Source organism: Alexandromys fortis, unplaced genomic scaffold, assembly GCF_014885135.2.
Source record: "Alexandromys fortis isolate MF-2015 unplaced genomic scaffold, M_Fortis_MF-2015_v1.1 scaffold_47, whole genome shotgun sequence".
Taxonomy (NCBI): Eukaryota; Metazoa; Chordata; class Mammalia; order Rodentia; family Cricetidae; genus Alexandromys; species Alexandromys fortis.
This window is the reverse complement of record NW_026067957.1, coordinates 3,112,616-3,134,127: the sequence shown is the minus strand read 5'-3', so window position 1 is coordinate 3,134,127 and position 21,512 is coordinate 3,112,616. Positions and strand designations below refer to the sequence as shown.

Sequence of the window (21,512 nt, the reverse complement as noted above, 5' to 3'; positions counted from 1 at the left end):
CAAGTGACTTCTTTATTTCTCCCCGGGAAATCCTCAGCATTCCTCTTACCAGTTCCAAGAATGTTTGCAGAGATGGGCTTAGCAGGTGACAAATCCCCAGGAAAAGTGGTCTTGTATGATTCTATTTATTTTTTGTAACTAAATAATGGTAGACTTTCATAGAAATGCATTTCATTAATTTGTTAATTTTATATCTTCCTGCCGCAAGGTGTTCTATGACATTGGATATAATACCCAGGGGTCTCATTAGGCACTTCTGAATTCCCATGTTGCTGAACAAATTCAATGCTATACTGAATCAGCGTTGGTGCTGTTCATTGAATCATTTACATAGAAACTCTTGTTTCTGGTACCTTAGAACATTGACTTGAAGGATTAATTTCAAATATCATTGTTCTTCCTTCAAAAAAGAGGAAGATATTGCCCTATCTTGAGGACCTCCCCATCCCAAATCTATCCCTAATCGTTGCTTAAGAAACAGAGCTTGGGTTTCCCTGGGGCCACCCTTCACTTCTAGATACTGCTTACTTTAATTTAATAAGCAACAAATTTACTTATTTCTCTGCTAAAGGGACATAATGTTCAAAAATGGGTGAATTTTCTCTTTTAAGGTTAAGTGCTTTCTTTTTACTTAAGGTCATTTTATCATTTTTTTTTTGATTTAAGAAAAAAAAAACTTTCTAGTGGGAAACAGATCAGCAAACTGTCCTTCTGATAAGTTCGTTGGAGGGCTGTTGGTAACACCTGCATCAGTTACCCTCTTCTTCCCTGGTGTCTGCCTTTGTGCTGCTGAGGTCTTGATTGCAGACTTTTATCTGTCGCTCATCCTTCCCTCCTCTTTATGTAGCAGCTGGTTTCTAGGGCCTCCACTGGGGCATGTGATCCCACAAGTGCACAGAGACAGGAGGTGAGGCTTAAGACTGGCAAGATGTGACCGTATTCTCCTCCCGCCTCTAAGCACCCCCTCAGGCTGTTGAATCTCTGTATTTTCATTATTTCTTTAAAAATTAAAACATCAAGAAAAAAATTCCATTAAAATTTCAGTGAGTGCTGAGGTAAGGTGACTCAAAAGAAATACTCCCAGAGAAGGGAATTTGAACACACACAGTGCCACAGACATGTAAGTTCCTACCATTAGGCATGAATGGATGTGATATGCCGCCCCAAAGATGCAGAAATAAGAAGGAGGTTGAGAAGAAATGATAGATCATTCTGAAAATAATTGAGAAATTATTTCATTCAGGCAGAAGTAACTGCAATAATCCCCTAGCTTTGTCCTTTTATAAGCTAGAAGAAGATTAGGTCAGCTGTAAGCCTCAAGTCTTTGTATTTTATTTTTATTCGGTCTATGATATGAATTGAATATGGTTGTAATAGCAGCAAGTAAATTTCCTGGTGGAATATATTTTATTTCATTGATAGTCCATTTGTTCTCCTATAGAATTTGCCAGTTTTTGTGATAAAGGTCACAACTGTATCTCTACACGGTGTTTGATGAAGGACTGATCAGAGAGAGCCAGGAAGTCATAGAGAACATGGGTGTCATCTCACTGCCATATAGGACTCTATGTTCTCAGTCTTCAAAGAGGCCAGGATAGCAGTGGAATTCTATCTTTTGCCCAGCTTTGCATACCATATGGTATGTGAGTGTACACTCACTTTACTGATTCGTTACTCTCATGCTTTAGTTCTCTTCCAGAAGTTTATCTAGCTCATGCTAAATTTAGCACTCGCAGGCTTCCCCTGGGTAGCACTTCCAGAAAGCATTTCCATTCCAACAACCAGAAAAGTTGTTTCCGGAAATCTGGTTTTATTTAAAATATAAAACAATAGTATCTGAAGGCTTTTCAAAGCCATGTTACCTATAATTATTTGATGAACAAAATAACAAATGAATCACAGATAGTCAATTATATTTTCTATCTCAACGTTGCTACATACAGATATGCATATAAATACACACACACAGCAAGTCCTTAATATTACTTTTTTGGTGATCATCCAAAAAAAAAGTGAATTGGATGAGGGCCTAGAGACAGAAAGATCATTATAAACGAGGGCCTTGGAGCTGCTAAGTTAAAAAAAAATAGCCATAATTATTATCTAAATGGTCCAAACTAGAAAATGTTGAGTTGCCATCAACAACCAAATTCTAGTAAAATAATAATAAGAAAAAAGTCTGTCATTGCTTTTACAAAACTGTAAAGAAACATGAACTAGAAAAATTTATCCTCTATCCATCTTCTCTTGTGAAATTCTAAATCATCTGCCTACGCTCGACTACTTTTTAGAACTTCCTCCTGCTTCTATTCCATTGCAGCATGGTGGATCCCCTTTCTCCATCCAAATGACTTTTCTATGCCCCAGCCCCCACCTCACAGCTTCGCTTGTTCAATTCCAATTCCTAATGCCCCTTCACTTCCATCTGAGTATATGGCTAATCAGTTTGAGGTAGTAACCTAAGCCTATTATTTGTGGATTGTGGGAGATATAGTGACAGATCAGAAGATAATGCAAATACCCACTAAATCTCAGTTGGTGAGAGGGAACCATGAAGGATTTCATTCTTAAAATACTGCCTTGGTTAAGACTCAGCAGAGCACCCTCACACTGCTCCTTCCTTATAAAGGCTGTGGTTTAAAAAAAAAATGACCCAAAGGCAGACATAGTCATTTTTAATTCGGTTGATTTATTTTCCATTTGTTTACTCGAATGTATCAAATTCATATTGTTCTGATGATGCATAAATGTAGCCTGCTCTTGGCAACACCATACTGAGCCCAGTCAGATCCCGACCAACAGAAATGCAAGCTCAGGGCAGACAACCCCAACTCTGGTGTTATGGGGCTCTGAAGTGAAGATCCTCAGTGGAGCCTCTTAGTGTTGCTTGGATATTCTTGAAACATTGATTTGTAATTTAAGAATAGCAAAATTGTTTTTTAAATTTGAAATTCTAAAGCAATGTAATTATGTCCTCTTTGGAGGTCTAGACCCATTTTGTTTAAAATGAACAGAAAGTTTGTGTTTGTTTCTAAAAACCATTCAAGATAGCAAAAACATGAAAACTGGAAAAATGGCACTGTCAATATAGAAAATTATGGCAATTAATTAATTTCATCTAACAGTATTTTTGGGCTGTGGTACTATTCACAAAGTTTGGCCCTCCTTATTAGTAAACTCAATCCCAGGAACAGGAACAAGTCTTTCTGCCATGTAGAAGATACCAAACATTGGCATATTGTATTTTTTATACCTTTCATCTACAAAGTTGGAATTATCTAAGATTATGCCATTGTAAATCCAGAATTAGAAAATAAACAATGCCTTTGTAAAGTTAGGTGTTCAATCAATTGAACCTATGTGCTAATGTTATAAAGAGGTTTTCGTCTCTGCTGATTTAAAATTAGCACCACCATGACTTCTATATATGTAAGAGGTTGTGAATTATCTTCCAACAGCTTCTTTATGTGGATCATGGAAAATTATTGGATCTAGCAGTGGGTAAACAGAGAAGTAAAGAGAGTTTGTGACGTTTCCTGCTTGCTGAAAACTAGAATGCTATTTGCCAGCCTGCCAGCCCTGGGGTAGTGGCTTTGCTTGTCTTCTATTTCAGCCTTAGAAGACATGAAGTATGTAAGGCTAAGTGTAGAGAACTTAGCTCCATTGTTGAATCATGTTCTGTGATTGCATTGGTATGTGAAGAAAAAAGGCTCTTGGGTGCAATTAAGACTGGCTGTCCCTGATTTAAGACAGACATTTGAGCTTCTGCTCCCATATCTGTAAAACGTTTGATGAAGTGGTCCCTGCCATTGCTGAGCCCCACCTAACGTTGAAGAAAAGGCTTTGTAAAATATAAAGTCATGTGCCTTGCTCTGCATCTTTAATATTATTTTTGTGCTGATAAAATTCTTCCCTGGTACAGTAGGAATGAGCTTCTGTTGCCAATCCACTATGAACGTAGGACAGAACTGGTTAAGATTTTATAAACTGGCATGAAATGTCACAGGCTGATTTGCATTTTTTTTGGTGATTTTATACATTAATCACTGACTAACCTTCAGTTTTCCAAATAAAGAATAAAGAGAGCAATGGTGACATTTGTGATCATCTTCAGAAAAGGACTTGTTTAAACTCTTCACAGATGGAGAGATATCAAGCATAAATTGTTTTTACCAAGATTTCTAATTTTAAGCAGCTCTGAGGGTGTTTGTGGGTAGTAGGGAGCAAACATTGTTTTGCATATGGAATTAACATAAACTTTGCATACCATCGTCCCAGTTCCTCTGGATGATTCTGGTGGGCTTCTGGAGACTCCCCTAAGGACTGAGAAACTCATAAAGTGACAAAAATTCTGTGCGGCTTGTGATGTACAAATGGAGTTAACGGAAACAAGTCGCATGGGTGACCTTTCAAAAAGGAAAGTGGGTTTCCACACATCCCAGATGGCTTAGTGCTCCTACAAGGATGGCATATGACATAAACTCCCAGTTCTAGCCCAAATGAGCCTATTATTTCTAAACAAGCCATGTAGTTTATTGAATGTGCAAACCAGCGCAATTTATTCCAATATCTTCTGTAAGTTTGCTGTGACAGTAGATATGGATCGGTGACTGAGAGTTTTAGTAAATGCTGAAGATTGGCTATCTAATGTTTACAAATCTAGTGTGTACTTATCACAACAAAGTTCCCTGGGATTCACATGGGAAAATCAATTACCAATTGATCTTTGGATGTTAAGAAGTATAGCATACAAAACTACTCACTTCTGGTAACTGGCATAAAACCCCCAAGGCTACAACGTCAAAGTATATTTTGCCTGCCAAATTCAAAGGTTCACCCCGATTTAGAAGTAGATACTCGTTTCTTAAGATAAACTTTAAAATATTTTAAAATGCAAATATGTATTAGTTACTTGACACCTTTCTGTGATAAAGTGCCCTGCGCTAAAAACCAACTTGAAAGAAAAATGGTTTGTTCTGGCCCACAGTTCCAGGATGTAGTCCATCAGGTAGCGAAATGATGGTGGCAAATGTTACAGATAAGCAATCATATTATATCAGCAGTCAGGATGCTGGGGAGAACACCACAGCGCTCAGCTGGCGTTCATTCTAGTATTTAATTCATGACCCCACCCACCTGCCTTCAGGTTGTGTTTCTATGCTTCAATGAATCCAATCTAGACAGTCTCTCATGGCCATCCCCAGAAGGTTCTACTCACAGGTAATTAATAGATTCCATCAAGTTGACAAATAAGACCAACTATCACAGAATATCTTCTTCATTTTCTCCCTTTTGGTTTTATAAGTAGCTTCAATTAATATATTCTTGTAATCCCAAGATCAATGTTGGTAATAGTAAAAACATGAGTAAATAATGACAGCATTGATACACCTAACCACACATAATTTGTCAGGTTAAAAAGTCATTATCTTGAGGTGGTTTTCAGCATCTCCTGTATCTCCTTTTTGGATTTTAATTTCTAAAAAGAGATAGAGAACTGTTTCGCCAATATCAGATAGAAACTACTAAATAAATATTGAGGGAGAGGATTCTTATTCTTAGGGGAATCCAGAAATGTTTATAGCAATGTAACAATGAAATATGTACATGCCTTCCATTATCCACCTAGATCATTTCTAGTCCAGAAACACCACATTTGAAATATACAAGAATGTTTGAACATTAGCAAAGTGCCGTGTTTGGGAAAGTCACATCTGACATCATGTGATAGGTCCTAAGAGTCAAGGCTCAGACACCCTAATATCTGCTCTCTAAAGTAGTCTGCAGCCCTTACCCATAAACTATAAGAAGCATAAGCAAAGTTGATGTTTACACTGGAGCCCCCAACATAGAATAGCTCAATTTTATATATGTGAAATTCCCAAATCCAAAATTTGGGAAGGAAAAATACTACCGTTAGTAAACATTTCATAGAGAGATTGCTTCACCTGTATGGTGTAGGAGGTCCTTCTGTTTATGTGTCGCTTTCATTGGTTAATCAATAAAGAAACTGCTTGGTCTGATAAGGCAGAACTTAGGTAGGCAAAGAAGACAGAACTGAATTCCGGGAGGAAGGAAGCAGAGTCATAGAGACGCTATAGATCTCCTGCTTGAGATGGACACTGGTTAGAATCTTGGTGATAAGCCACAGTTATGTGGCATTACACAGATTAATAGAAATGGGTTAAATTAAGATATAAGAATTAGCCAATAAGAAGTTAGAGCTAATGGGCTAGGAAGTGTTTAAATGAATACAGTTTCTTTGTGATTATTTTGGGTATAAGCTAGCCAGGTGGCCGGGACAAAGGGCCCCCATCCTCCTTATGCAACACCTGTATAGCTTCCTGTCTCCAGGCTACACTTCCTTTCTGTGGATTGCAGAAACAATAGTACCTTTGGACTTATTTACAGGCCTTGTAGTACAGCTGACTGAACTGATGAGAATATTCTGATAGTCAGAGGTGGAGAGAATGTTTCTGTCTCATGCCTGTCCTAGCCAAATGGTTGGTGTACTCTGCTGCTATAGTAGAGGGAAAATTGTTTATTAACATGTAGCAAAGTTCATAATCTACTGTATCACCCATGCTCCACTGTTATGCATCAGGAACCGAAGGTACTGAGTGTCTCTCCGGAACATCTATTTTGCTATTTATTCCCAATTGCTATCATCTTTAATTTGGAGAGAAACCTTCTAAGGTTTTCAAAGTCATCCCTTTTGGTAACTAAATACTGTCCAGTAGGAGAAGGTTTTCTCCTGCAATCTCAACAGTGTGCTGGAAGAGTCAGTGCATAATATGGTGGCCCTAATGCACCCTTTCTCTTTGCCTTTACAGCTGGTGCCACATACATCTTTGGGAAAAGCGGTGGCCTCATCCTCTACACCTGGCCAGCAAATGACAGACCCAGCACACGCTCTGACCGCCTGGCTGTGGGCTTCAGCACCACTGTGAAGGATGGCATCTTGGTGCGCATTGACAGTGCCCCGGGACTTGGAGACTTCCTCCAGCTTCACATAGTGAGTACCTGCTCAGCCTTGGCTTGGAGTCTTTTGTCTTCCTGATGATCTGAGGTGTGAGTTTGATAAACACAGAACATTCTACATAAATGCAACAGAGGTGCACAGTCTTTCAAAGACCGCCTTCAATTGTCTAAACTGCTATAGTAATATGCCTCAGTAACAAGAAAGAAAATGGTCCCTTCTAGTTTCCTGTGGCTAACTGTTTACTTTGGTCTTGTAGTGAATCTCTTAGATTCCCACTGGGTTTGGAAAGAGATTTATCTGTTATGGTTCAACTGAGATGTGGCAAGAAGGAAAGCCAAGAGGAATGTTAGTAACATCCTAAGCTTGCAGTTGGCAAACTTTTTCTAAAGGACCAATATATCGCCATCATGGATGCTGCAGGTTATAGAGTCTGTTGGTTTTACTATAGACAGTGTGAGTTTAGGATGTGGTGAGTCTGTTCCAATAAGAATTCATTCATAAAGCTGGGCTGCAAATGTGATCACAGGAATGAACGGGATATGTCATGCAAGCTATGGCTCTAATAGTAGAGCAGGCATGGCACAAAGGAAATTGTCCCAAGACCAAGTTGAGTTATGCATGTATATTGCATACTTAACGTTTCCCTTTAGATCTTGTGTTTATGCGAGGGTAGAATTTTTACTCCCAGCCTCTGCAGATCATAAGAGATTCATGCAAAACAAAGAAATTAAAATGATTTGGAGGATTAAAAATTACTTCCTTACGAGGATAGAAAATATTTTTATAGCAACAATTAACCCATTTTATCACCTGTGCAGTCTACAGTTAGGAAAGTAGGCTAAAGAAAGATATGATTCTCGTTTGTGAATACCCCACGTGTAGCCACCAAGAGCAAGGAGAGGAATTGTTCTCATTAGTTAGCAATGGCAGGGCTAGAAAGAATGGATTTAATTTGGAGCAGAAAGGACTCAGTGCAAATAGCAGAGGAGAAAAGCAGTTAAGAAAAAAAGATCATCTGGGATTAGTGGCAATCTCCACAAAAGAGGAAAGGGGGCACTGGCTGGAAATCTTTGAACCAAACTTTTTGCTAATCTGCAGATCCAGAAAGCAGAATGTACACTTTCTTTGCCCAGCTCCAGAGTTGATGCTGGCAAGTTGGGTTCACAGCAACAGGCTTGGCCAGAGCAGTATTCTACCAGGGTTGTCTGGAAGTGGGACCAGATAGACATCCAAAGCTCTCCTTGGGCTCCAAAAAGCGCTCGTCGTCAGTAAATGTGAAATTGAGTTGCAGATTTTTAATTCTGTCTCAGATGCTCCAGGAGCCATATGGTGCCAGGAGCTGGAGCTTAAACATTATAAAGCCTACGCCAGGGAGCAAAGAGAAAGGAAGCCTCCGTCACTACAGTTTATCTTTATTTAGACTCTAAGAGCCACCACCGTCATTTACGAAACTCTGAGAGATTTATGCTGCATATAACTTAATGACTATTTCATGGCAGCTATAACTAGGCTATTATTACCAGTTCATTTGCATTTTCAGGGTGATTTATATTCTCTCTCACTTTTTTTTTTTGTTCAGTGTGACTTCCTAAAAAATATGATTTGGCCTAGTCATAAACATTTTTTTTTAAATTTTTAACCATCAGATAATAAACTGTCAGTGTATCCATTTCTAAGCATTTCGTGTTTGGTATGGTATCTTCACTCCTAAGAAAGAGTTTTTTTTTTTTCTCTCACTATTTGGCAGTTTGCTTGGAATGTAATAGGGAGTTGGATACAAATCATTTGTGGATACTGATGTTTGGTATGATGTCTTCACTCATAAGAAAGAGTTTTTTTTTTCTCTCACTATTTGGCAGTTTGCTTGGAATGTAATAGGGAGTTGGATACAAATCAATTGTGGATACTGAGAACTTCTCAGAGAAACTAGAACACTATATTTTATTAAATACAAACCCTTTGGTGAGTTTGAAAAGCATCTCTAACCATGCTTTGGCGTTCAAGTAATATGCACTTTCTGTATTTATTAGCGGATATTCTCTTTATAAAAATGTTCTTTACTTTTGATACTATTAGTTTATTAATAAAAGTCACAAGAAAATTTCCATCAGACTATGTAACATCACCTTGTAAATCAGTGAGGCTGCTAGTAACAAAACCCTGAAAAATCCCCAAAGAAATTTCCTTCCAAACCTAGAGTATGAATTATATGAAGGAGTCATTTTTTCCTACTGCAATATGAGAAAATCCATACAGTTTCTGAAGGAGGTAACCTGGCTACCCTGCCCATGACCTTTTAATAAACATGAGCACCTTCATTGCTCCAGTCACTTAAAACTGTGTTTAATCTGCTAATGAGTCTGATTTTTTTCTCTTTTCCTTAATACGATCAGAATAAAAGAATTAAAAGAGAAAAATCAAGACATTGTAGTAAAATCTAGCCTCTAATTTTGAAGAGTTAAGTAGAGGCATCAAGAAAACAAAATAATAAATACTGGTTAGGTTTCTTCCTGAGACATCCCCAGTCTTATAAAGGATGCTTTCATTTCCTTAATGTTTTGTTTCCCTGTACTAAGAAGATGATTCTAAAAGAAAAGCTCTTAGGAGTCATTGTAGAAGGCAAATGGATTGGAAGGAGGCAAAAGCTTTCATTCTACACTGGCTCTTTTCAGAAACCTAGTTAAATTGGTTGTTTTGTATTTTAAGTTTGCATACAAAATAGAGAGTTTCTTGTTGGTATTTTCTTACATATACGTCATCATTCTGTGCACCTCTTCACGTTCCTCTTCCACAGCCCTTTCTAATTCCTTAACATCCTTTCCTTGGGGGAAGGAGAGGTAGCTCAGCAGCAAGAACTCTTGTTGCTTTTTTGGAGGATCCAAGTTCATTCCTCAACACCCATGTTAGTTGGCTTATAACTACCTGCAACTCCAGCTCTGTGGCAGAGGTCATTTTTTTCGATTTCTGGCTGCCCAGAACTGAAATAATCACACAGAAACTATTTTAATTACAATACAGTTTGGCCTGTTAGCTTATGCTTTGTATGAACTAACTCTTACATCTTAAATTAACCTATTTCTATTATTCTATGTATTGCCATGAAGCTCGTGATTTCCCTGTAAGTTTCTGGCATCTGTCTCCTTTGGCAGCTACATGGCATCTTCTTGACTGTGCCTACTCTCTTTCTATATTGGCTTTGATTTCCCACCTTGCTTCACTCTGATAAGCCATTGGCCAAAACAGTTTTATTCATTATCCTATAAAAGCAACACATATACAGAAGGACTTCCCACATGGAAGCTTCAGAGGACTAAACCCTCTTTATCTCTTTGCAAGCAACCACATGAATATGAGGAGACAGATAAACATCACAAATGGAAAAAAATAAATCTGTTTATAAATGAAGTTTCATTTCTTTCCACTCCTTTCCCATCACAGTCCCCTTTCTACTTAAGTCTCTCTCTCTCTCTTTCTCTCTCTCTCTCTCTCTCTCTCTCTCTCTCTCTCTCTCTCTCTCTCTTTAAATCCAGAGTCTTCATGTTAGAGAAAACATGCTTTCTTTCTGAGTCCAATAAATTTCTTAGCATAGCTGTCTCCAGTTAAAAATATTTTCTAGCAAATGTCATGATTTCAGTTTTATAACAGCTGAATGAAATCCCAGTGTATACATGTACCACATGCTGTTTACCCATTTTTTTGCTGACAGACATACAGTATTTCTATTAGTTTTTATGAATATGACTGCAATAAACCTGGATATGAGGGTATTTCTTGGTCATAATGACACAGTCTTTCAAGCATTAACTCAGGAATGGTATATCTAGATTATGGATAATTATATTTTGATTTATTTATCAGCAATGCTGAGGTGTCTCACACATGATAACCATGTTCTCTGCCACTGAACTACTTCCCCAGGAATATTTTCAATTTTTTTGAAGCAATTCCATATTGACTTCCATAGTTCATATGCTAGTTAGCATTCTCACCAGCAGGGTAGCAGGGTGACAGTATCTCTTCCCCACAGCCATTCAATCACTTTTTTTAAAAAAAAATTAAGTTTATTTATTTATTCTATATACTGACCTCAGTTTCCCTTGCCACCTCGCCTTCCATTCCTTTCCTTGACCTCTCCTCCACCCCCTCCACTACTTCACTTTTCTTCAGAAGGATGCAGGCTGCCAATGAGTAACAACAAAACATGGCATATCAAGTTGAGATAGGATTAAGCTCCTCCCCTTGTATTAAAGCAAGGCAACCCAAAATGATTAATGGGTTTTTAAATGCCAGGCAATTTCTTGGAAAATTGGGAATCAATCAACCTCAAGACCCAGTTATACCACTTTTGGGCATATACCCAAAATATCTTCAATCATACCACAAGGACACTAGCTCAACTATGTTTATAGCAGCTTTATTTATAATAGCTACAACTGGAAAACGACTTAGATATTCCTTAACTGAAGAATGGATAAAGAAACTGTGGTACATTTTACACAATGGAATAGTACTCAACTGTTAAAAACAATGACATAATGGAATTTGAAGGCAAAAAGGTGGAATTAGAAAAAAATCATACTGAGTCAGGTAACCCAGACTCAGAAATTCAAACATAGAATGTACTCACTTATAAGTGGATATTAACTGAAAAGTAAAGGGTAACTATGCTGCTATTCACAGACACAGAGAGGATTGGTAGCAAGGAGGACCCAAGGGGGAGACCCACTGATCTCCTGAGGAGGGGGAAATAGAAGAAATCTATTCTCAAGCTGGACTGGGGATGCAGGGAGATGAGAATAGGAGGATTTTTATTTTTTCTTAATTATAGACACTTACCTGGGGGTGATGAAAATCAAAGTACTTGTTATTCACAAGTCTCTATTCACTAAGATTGTTGAACATTAAATCAAAACAAACAACAACAACAAACAGTTGTGGCCATTTGTTGTTGTAAAAGGAGCGGCGGGCTGCATCCCGCCACCTGGCTCCCGGCACCCTGGCTAGTTTATACCCGAAATAATTACATGGAAACTGTGTTCATTTAAACACTGCCTGGCCCATTATATCTAGCCTCTTATTGGCTAACTCTCACATCTTGATTCAACTCATTTCTAATAATCTGTATGTCACTATGAGGTCATGGCTTACCGAAAAAGATTTAGCATGTCTGACCTGGCAGCTTCATGGCATCTCTCTTTGTTTCTGCCTCCTTTCTCCCAGCATTCTGTTCTGTCTTCTCTGTCTATCTAAGCTGCTGTCCTATCAATAGGCAAAGGCAGTCTCTTTATTCAACAAATGAATGCAACACATTAGAAAGAAGACCCTCCTACACCAATTTGTACTTCTTTCCAGTTGTATGTTCAGTGTATTAGCCCACTTGAACTGAATAATTCACTGTGGAAACAAAGAAAGTTATGGTAATGCAAGGCACCTGTGCTGCATTAGTCTTTGTTATTGTAACAAAACACCTGAGATTGACCAATTTATAAATATATGAGTTTCCTTCTCGCAATTTCTCTTAGAAGACTGGAAAGTCCAAGGCTAGTTCCTGGCTTATCAGGGCTTCATGGCTGAGCTTCCATTATAGTACACCCTGTCATGTAGAGGAGAGGGATGTGCTCTCTCACGGTACAAGAGAGGGAAACCACCCTTCAAGTTCAGTCTTCTTCTCCCAAATCTCTTCCTTCCCACATTGTTACATTGGCTATTAACCTTCCAGCGTATGAAATCTGGGGACAATGTCCTTCCAGACCAGGGAAGTCAACTGCAGTGACATGAGACATGGGTCAAGCATCTGCTGCAGATGTGTGCCCACTGAGGTTGCATGAAATTGAAGCATCATTATTTGACGTTGGATGTTAATTATGGAAGGAGAAGTTCAGTGTTACTTATAGTGATAGTCAGGGTAATTAAATTAGACGCACAACAAAGTATAGCCTGATATTCAGTGAATACAGTATCTGTTGTTTGTGTAAGAAAAAGAAAGCAGCAATGAGAGACAGAATATAGCCAGAAGCAAAAAAAAAGCATCTTGTAAATTGGTATTGAAAATAATTCTTATGAATTCTTGAAGTCTTTTTTCTTAATACTAACTGTCATTAGAATTTATTTTTACCCCCAGTTTAGCTTATCAGAATAAAAAGAGCATGCTCTTCAAGAATACCAGTGAGTCTAGTCAATTCAGTGGTAAGCGCTCACTCTAGGATAGTCCCCATAGCAAAGAGTCTTCTTGCTTGCCAGCTCTCTGTGCCTTTTAGTCTCTCTGTGTCATCTTTACCTTGGAAAGAGTTTTGAGAGCAATGGATGAATTCCAAATGAAGGAGCTCTGGCTTCAACTAGTCATGTCTGTCCCAGGTGCAGACATGGACTTTGTCGGTGCACACTGTACATTTTTCAGCTACTAAGTCCTAAACTCACATGAGTTTTCTCCCTTTCCTGTGCTTCCCTGAAATCTCCACTCATTAAAATCTCTTCAAGAAAATAGTTTTCTTCTTAAATTTCTAGTCTTCTGCAAGTCCTGGATTCATTCACTAATTCATTTAAAGACTTTCATTTCAGCCTGTGTATATGTGTGTGTCTGTGTGTATGCACACACATGTTTGCATATGTGTGTGGGAACCAGAAGTCAGTATCAAGTGCCTTCCTCAATTGTTTTCCACCTTACTTGTTTTTTTTTAGTTAAAACTTTAAAAATTTTGCATGCTACCTTTTGGGGACAGAGTCCCATGCTCAGCCTACAACTTGCCAACAGCTGACTGGCTGGCCAGCAGTCTCTAGGGACCCTCCTATTTCCACATCCCAAATCTTGAGATTGCAAGCATATACTACTGTCCCAGGCTTTTATGTGGGTTTAGGAGGATCAAACTCAGGTATTATATATAGAGAAACCTTTGGGGAAATGAAGATGTTTAATTGTAATAAAGGAGAGAGAGAGAAAGAGAAAGAGATACCTAGTCTGAATTGGATAGATGCTCTGGGCAAGGTTTTGTTTGTTTGTTTGCTTTCTATTTTATAATTTGCTTAGATTATCAGTTGTTCTGATCGAGGAAGCAAGATTTCCTCTCCCACCTTTTTGATGCTTTTTTTTAATCTTCAAGTCTTACAACTCTTGGGACTTAAGTGGCCTTTGGCAATCAATATTAAACATGACAAGCTTGAATCCTTTTTTAAAAACTCGAATAGCCAAGAGATCAAAATAACTTAGGAATCATTTGTTTCAGATTAGTTAACATTCTTTGTTTGGGATTCAGACTTCAACGGTACAGTATTTTCTATGTCAGTTGTTGCTAAAGATATTAATGAAATCATAAATGGGTGTGTTTGACAAAGGCAAAAAGATCTCTGTTGAAGTTCCTGTGCATAAAGTAAGATTCTTTGGAGGGAAGATGTCTCGGGGCTGAAGAGTTTGAGCAAATAATTGCTTCGAATATAAGTTTTTCTCTGGTGAAATCTATTGTTGAGTTAATCAGTTTGAAGCACAGCTGGTGTTACTTGTGGCAAGGCATCTGCCTCTCGTCCCCATCTCGGCTGTGTGGAGCTGCGTCATCTTAGGCTCACCTTCACAGGATCATAGAAAGGATAACCAGGAAATGTTGCTGTGGCTTCTGGGCAGTTTTTGACAGCCTCCTTTCACCACCTATAAAACAGAAGGTCGTAGAGAACTGGGCAGCAATTAGCCTCTCTCTATGTCATTAATGCTGGTGTAGAAAAAGACATCATATTAATTTCTTTCTCCCTGTATGTAATTTATAGCAAATTCTCTTGTATTCATTTTTAATTACAAGCCTTTTAGGAATAGTGAAAGTTTATGTGTCAGGACATCTGTTTTGTTTGACGAGAATGTATAACCTTGTCCACCAACTTTTTTTTTTTTTGACTTACAATGCAGATATTGGCATAAAGTGAGATAGGGAAGACCAAGGAACACTCTCAGGACAGATTCTGGGCCACATTGGCCACATTCCTTCCCCTAACTGTGCCCTCTAGAAAAAAAGTTTTGGTAATATCTCTTGGGTCAGATGTGAGGAAATTGAGTATTTATTAAGTTTTCTTGTATAATATTGTTTCTCGACAATTTATGATATTCAAAGAGACTCCTTGAGAATAAAGGGGAGCGGAGCTGGAATGTGATAAATGGTCTGTTCCTCCGGTCTATTGCATCTATAAATTCACTCTGGATGCCTCGTTTTGGCTGTCTCTGCATGAATATTTACTGCCAAGCATTGACATCTGCCAGGTTAGTTCTCAGTGAAGTTAGATGGCTGGTAAATCAGTTTCATCCCTGGATCTGGCCATTGACAGAACTGGATTGGACTCCGGACTTTGTTTAAGGGGATGTCCGAAGGAGTACAGAGGGATGTTGTTGCTGTTTAGAGACTGTCAGTGCAGGAGATGAGGGCAAGAGCAAGAGAAATACAAAGGTGTCCAGCAGAGGCAATCCTGTTCCCATGGAGTGCTGTGCACCGCAGGCTGGCTCACACTCTCTTCCACTGCTATTTGTTCTTACTGGAAAAGGCCTCTTTGGGGTTTCCGGGCTTCGGAGATTTTCCAGATCATTAGCCACTTGTGCACAGAGGGCTTGGTGGGCATGCTCCCTGCAGCTCCCAGCTTGGCTGTGCCTTCCCAGCAGAGTTGGAGAAGCTGGGAGAGGCCGTGGGAGCCAGGACTGAGTTGACTGCTTACATAAGCTGGACCACTGGCAACTATATGCCTGAAAGACCAGGAATGCTTTCCCAAATCTTGATTCCATACATGATGGTTTCTTTTAATTCTGTGGATTTCCATTCCATACATAGACCTCAGGGTAGTGTGCCAGATACAAAGGTCTCAATTTGAAACCAAAAGATTTGGATTGAAAGTTCATTGCTGGTATTAGGAAGTAAGTTAGTCACTTTGCGACCATGACTCTACCATCTAGCACTTGAGCGTCTTCTTTTAAAGGGAAATAAAAAGATTATACTCTCAACTTTTCCTGAAAAATCAATTGAAATAAATTACTTAAAACTGTCTGTGACCAAGAAATCTTGCACAAATATAGAAGGATCGCTTCCATGAAGAAATATATATGCAAAGTGCACTAAGGAAGTATGTGTGCAGAGTGTGTGTACGTAGACTAGACACACACATCAACAAAAAGAGGAACATATTTTATAAATGAATGTACATTTTCTTTGAAAGTATTTTTATAAATCTTATGGAACTGTCTGCAAATAAACAATATTAAAACAAAACAATAATATCAAATAAAACCATATCTTACCAAAAGCCAATTTTATGAAATAACTTGAAAGTGACATCTAATCACTGGCCTCACATCTACATTTGAGGTCTGGAGTGACCTTTTAGCCTAAGACTTAGAAACTGGAATTCTGTCTCCTGGAAACTTTTGGATTAAATTGCAGGGGAAGTTAATGCCTGCTGCTATCTTTGGCCCTCCTTATGTTGCACTCAGTCTCATTCTGTGTGGTGAGCTATGCTTCAGTTCCCTTTCGGTATAATGTTTCCTGCAACTCTGGGCTTAAAGGAAATGTGCAATGCTCCCTAACCTGGTGTCTTCATTATGTTTCTAATATAAAATAGAAATCTGATACTTTAAAAAGGAAAGGGGGGGAGGACATAAAGAAGAGAGAGAAAACAAGGCAAAAAATGACATCATTAGTGCCATCATTGGCATCAAGCACAGTAAGCAGTAGCCATAGAAAGAAAGCCCTTTCTATATGAGGATAGCATCAAAATAGCTTGGACCTAATGTGGTATCAGATAAAGACACAAATAGTGTGATATTTTACTTGGGGATTTACAGAGCCGAACCAAATCCTTGTTAGAACAGTGCTCCTCATAGGAATGTATCCAGATTATACAGATGAATAGCTACTGCCATAAAATAAACCATAAACCAAAAGACCTAAAAATAGTCATAGATTCTAAATATCTAAAAAGTGAATGGAAAAATAATAAAGTAATTTTCAAATTAAATTAAAGACCTCAATATAAATCTGACCACACTTAACCTGATAGAAGAGAAAGTGGGAAGTAACCTTCAATGCATGGACACAGGAGACCACTTCCTAAATATAACACCAGTAGCACAGACACTGAGAGGAACAATAAATAAATGGGATCTTTTGAAACTGAGAAGCTTCTGTAAAGCAAAGGACACAGTCAATAGGACAAAAAGGCAGCCTACTAAGTAGGAAAAGATCTTCACCAATCCCATATCAGACAGAGGACAAATCTCCAAAATATATAAAGAACTCAAGAAATTAGATATCAAAATTCCAAATAACTCAATTAAAAAGATGGGATACAGAGCTAAACAGAGAATTCTCAAAAGAAGAATCTCAAATGGCTGAAAGACACTTAAGGAAATGTTCAGTATCCTTAGCCATCAGGGAAATGCAAATTAAGGCAACCCTGAGACATATTAAGACAATTAAGACAACTGGTGTACCATCTTATACCAGTCAGAATGGCTAAGATCAAAAACACCAATGATAGCTTATGCTGGAGAGGATGTGGAGTAAGGGGGAATACTCCTCTATTGCTGGTGGGAATGCAAACATGTACAACCACTTTGGAAATAAATATGGTGGTTTCTCAGAAAAATTGGGAATCAACCTACCTCAGGACCCAGCAATACCACCCTGGGATTATACCCAAAATATGCTCAATCATACTATAAGGACATTTGTTCAACTATGTTCATAACAGCATTATTTGTAATAGCCAAAACCTGGAAATAACCTAAATGCCCTCACCTGAAGAATGGTTAAAGAAAATGTGGCACATTTACATATTAGAGTACTACTCAGTTGTTAAAAATCAATGATATCTTGAAATTTGCATGCAAATGAATGGAACTAGAAAAAAAAATCCTGAGTGATGTAATCCAGACCCAGAAAGGTGAACATGCTATGTACTCACAAGTGGATACTAGCTGTAAAGCAAAGGATATTGATCCTATAGTTCATGACCCTAGAGAAGCTAAGTAACAAGGTGAACCCTAAGAAAAACATACATAGATCCACCTGGAAAGGGGAAATAGACCAGATCGCCTGACAAAATTGGGAGCATGGGGGTAGGGAGAGTAGGGAGGGCAGAAGGGGAAGAGGAGGGGAGAAGGGGAGGAGGGAGGAGAACTTGAGGGAATGGGATAGTCGAGATGGAGAAAGAGCAGAAATGAGAGCAAGGAAAGAGATATTTTGATTGAGGGAATCATTATGGGACTAGCAAGAAACCTGACACTAGAGAAATTTCCAGGAATCCACACGGATAATCCCAGCTAAGACCCTAAGCAAAAGAGGAGAGGGTACCCAAACTGCTTTGTAGTCAGACTAATTAATATCTTAAATGTCACCATAGAACCTTCATCCAGCAACTGATGGAAACAGTCAGAGACCTGCATCAGAGCACTAGACTGAGCCCCCAAAGAAGTGTGGGAGGAGTGGGAATATGAGCAAAGAGGTCAAGACTATGGTGGGTTCACCCACTGAGACAGTTTACCTGAGCTAATGGGAGCTCACCAACTCCAGCTGGACAGGGAAGGAAACAGCATAGATCCAAACTAGTCCCTCTGAATGTGGGTGACAGTTGAATGCTGGAACAGACTGCTGGGCCACTGGCAGTGGCCCCAGGATTTAACCTAATACTTTGTACTAGCTTTTATGGAACCTATTCTCTTTGGATGGATAACATGGATATTGATACAGTACCAAAATAATGTATCTTACCTTCTCTGAGGAGTGGATGGAGCATGGGGTAGAGGGTAGGTGGAGAGATTGGGAGGAGCAAAAGGAGTAGGAATTTGGATTGGTAAATAAAATGAAAAAATATATTTGCTTTCTTTTTAAAAAATAATAAAAAAATATTCATAGATTCTAATTCTCCAAAAGTTAAGGGAAATTAATAATAAATTTAATATGCAAATAAAATGCATAATAATGGAATTATAGAAACTGCACCAGCAAAGTATATAGGAAATATTTGATGTCTGATAGGTAAATAGGAGAGAAAAAAGCCATTTGTCTGCATCTTTCCCGTTTATCATTTGCACAAGTGCGCCTTAGAATGGCACCCTTCAGTTTTCTCAGTGTCTGTATAATATGAAGTTTGAAAAATTAGAATTAAGAGAATGAAACTTATGGCCATCATCCATTGTACATACACTAAGCACTTACTTTGTACCAAATAAGTTGCTTAGTTTGTGCCAGATAAGTTGCTTTGTGTTGAGGATGCAATGATCAATCTTGACTTAGCTAGAGCTCATAAGAATTTAAGAACACAGACACAGCTCAATGCTAACAGGGCTACTGTGCATCTAGGAGAACATGAATAAAGAACACAGCACACATCATCGAGTTTGGCCAGATGAGTATCTCCAACCTCAGATCTCTGAGGAGTGGCACATCAGGATTCCTGGGGTCTCCTGGCTGGTAATTGCCAGGCTACCTTCAGGTTAAGTGAGAGACCCTGTCTTGTGGCAATAAGGTAAAGAATGAGGACCAAACAATAATGTCTGCCTCTGGCTTCTACACTGAGATTGTGTATCTGCTCTTGTGTGCATAATCTGCTACATGGGAATACCTTTCTCTCTCTCTCTCTCTCTCTCTCTCTCTCTCTCTCTCTCTCTCTCTCTCACACACACACACACACACACACACCTCTCTCATACACACAGATCACACACACACATACACACACACGCACACACACATTTAAGTATAAGCCAAGGATTTAAAAGCTTTTCCCTAGTTTTTAGCTTAGACACTGCTTTAGTCAGGAATGGATTTTCTATTGATGTTTCATGATTTTTTCCCCAATTAACTATTTAGTTTGGAGAAAACACTTCACTTTATTTTCCTAAACTATGGTCACTTTTAAATCAGGTCATTGAGATTTCAAACTAAATAGTATTTAAGTCTAAGGAAGCAGGTTGACTTGAAGCCAATATATTAATGAATGTAAAGTTTCTCTTAAAGTATTTCTATAAGTCAGCCCAACGGCCTTTGCGAAAACAAAACCCCAGACATCATCTCATTAAAAGTCACTAATATGAATGAACCAAACTATATTCGTTATGTGGAGTGACCCTTTAGCATAGGATGTAGAATCCAGAGGTCAGTCTGATGGCTGATATCCTGTGTAACTCTGGTCATCCTAACAGTCAAACAAGGGCATAGTAGAGGCTTTCTTAAAATAGGAGCCGAATGCAATATGCCGGACAAACTCCAGATGCCATCAAGTGAGTGCTGGCACTGGTGTGCCTTAATGGCAAGCCTGACTTAACACTGCTGGACATGCCAGTGAGATGAATTATCTTTGAGTCCCACTGCTTACACTGTTTCTAGCCATTACTCCTGGGGTATTGTTCAGTGCAAACAGGAAAGCAATAACTCATTGCCACCCTGAAGCTACAGATGATGGATTTTAGATTGCTGGCTGCACTCAGAAGGCAAGGAAACCGAGCGCATTGATGGGGGACTTCATTAGCCACCCACTCCACAGCATCATATTCTCAGATCGTGATGCTGTCATGGCTGCTGTTTTAACTTGTTAGTATTTCCCTGATAGATGGCTGACAGAACTGTATAACTGAATTTGCCTCAAAGATTCTACTGACAGCCAGACCCGACTTTCCCATTCGAGGTGACACCTTTGGAGCCTAGAATCGCTTAAAGACATTTAGATAAGTCTTGTTGATCCATCCAAGCCAACCTTCATCCCACAGCCATTTGAGACTCAGGATGACAGTGGATGATTAACAACCAAGTCTCTAAGTCTATATTTGACTCTCTCACTAGCCGGTGATCTAGTTTACATTTATTACAGTTTTCTGAACTATGGCAATTTGTCTAATGAATAGATGGTTATTGTTGACATTTAATTGAGAAGGTATTATCCAGAGATGTTGTGTTATTCTCATTGTTTTTGTACCAATAATATTGATGGATAAAATATCAAGCACAGGACTTCGTTAAGAATTTTGCTTAGCATCTCTTATTGGGGCGTTCACTATTAAAATCTTCATGTCACAAATGAGGCAACTCTTGTTTAATGAAGCCAGAGAGTTTAGCCAAGGTATCACTGCCAATAAACAGCTGAATGGGCTTTTAAATCCAGTCCTGATTCTTAATTATGATTATAATACTAATGAAAGATTCAGAGTAGAAAGCATCGCCATGATCATTTTAATCCACTGCATAGTTATTAAACAGCAATTCATTTGCAATTGTTGGAGACATGAAGTTTAACCTCCAGAATTATAGCCATACCTATGATTTTGCTTTAACACACGATTAGCTTTATGCCAAGCAAGGTGAGAACAGTGCTGGCGCTAAGTTTTTGCAAATATACACAGAAGAGGTAATATTCCTTAAAAACGGCGGCGGGGCGGCGTGGGTGTGTGGACAAACACGGGATAGACGGCACGCAAAGGAAGAGACAGACACGCAGCTCCCACGTGGGTGCGTTTAATGGGGAGAGGGGAACACGATAAGGGCGGGGCGTGCAAGACACACAAGGGGGGAAGGGA

At 38.8% G+C, this 21,512-nt stretch overlaps 1 protein-coding gene across 11 annotated transcripts in view; it reads left to right on the top strand.

The window, feature by feature from the left end:
* Nrxn3 (neurexin 3) overlaps positions 1–21,512 on the top strand; it is a 1,514,195-nt gene that overhangs the window by 1,138,116 nt on the left and 354,567 nt on the right. For all 11 annotated transcript variants that reach the window (XM_050152455.1, XM_050152454.1, XM_050152457.1 and 8 more), the window contains one exon: positions 6,834–7,015. In XM_050152455.1, coding sequence (XP_050008412.1) covers positions 6,834–7,015 — 182 coding nt within the window. The remainder of the gene's footprint in view (positions 1–6,833; positions 7,016–21,512) is intronic.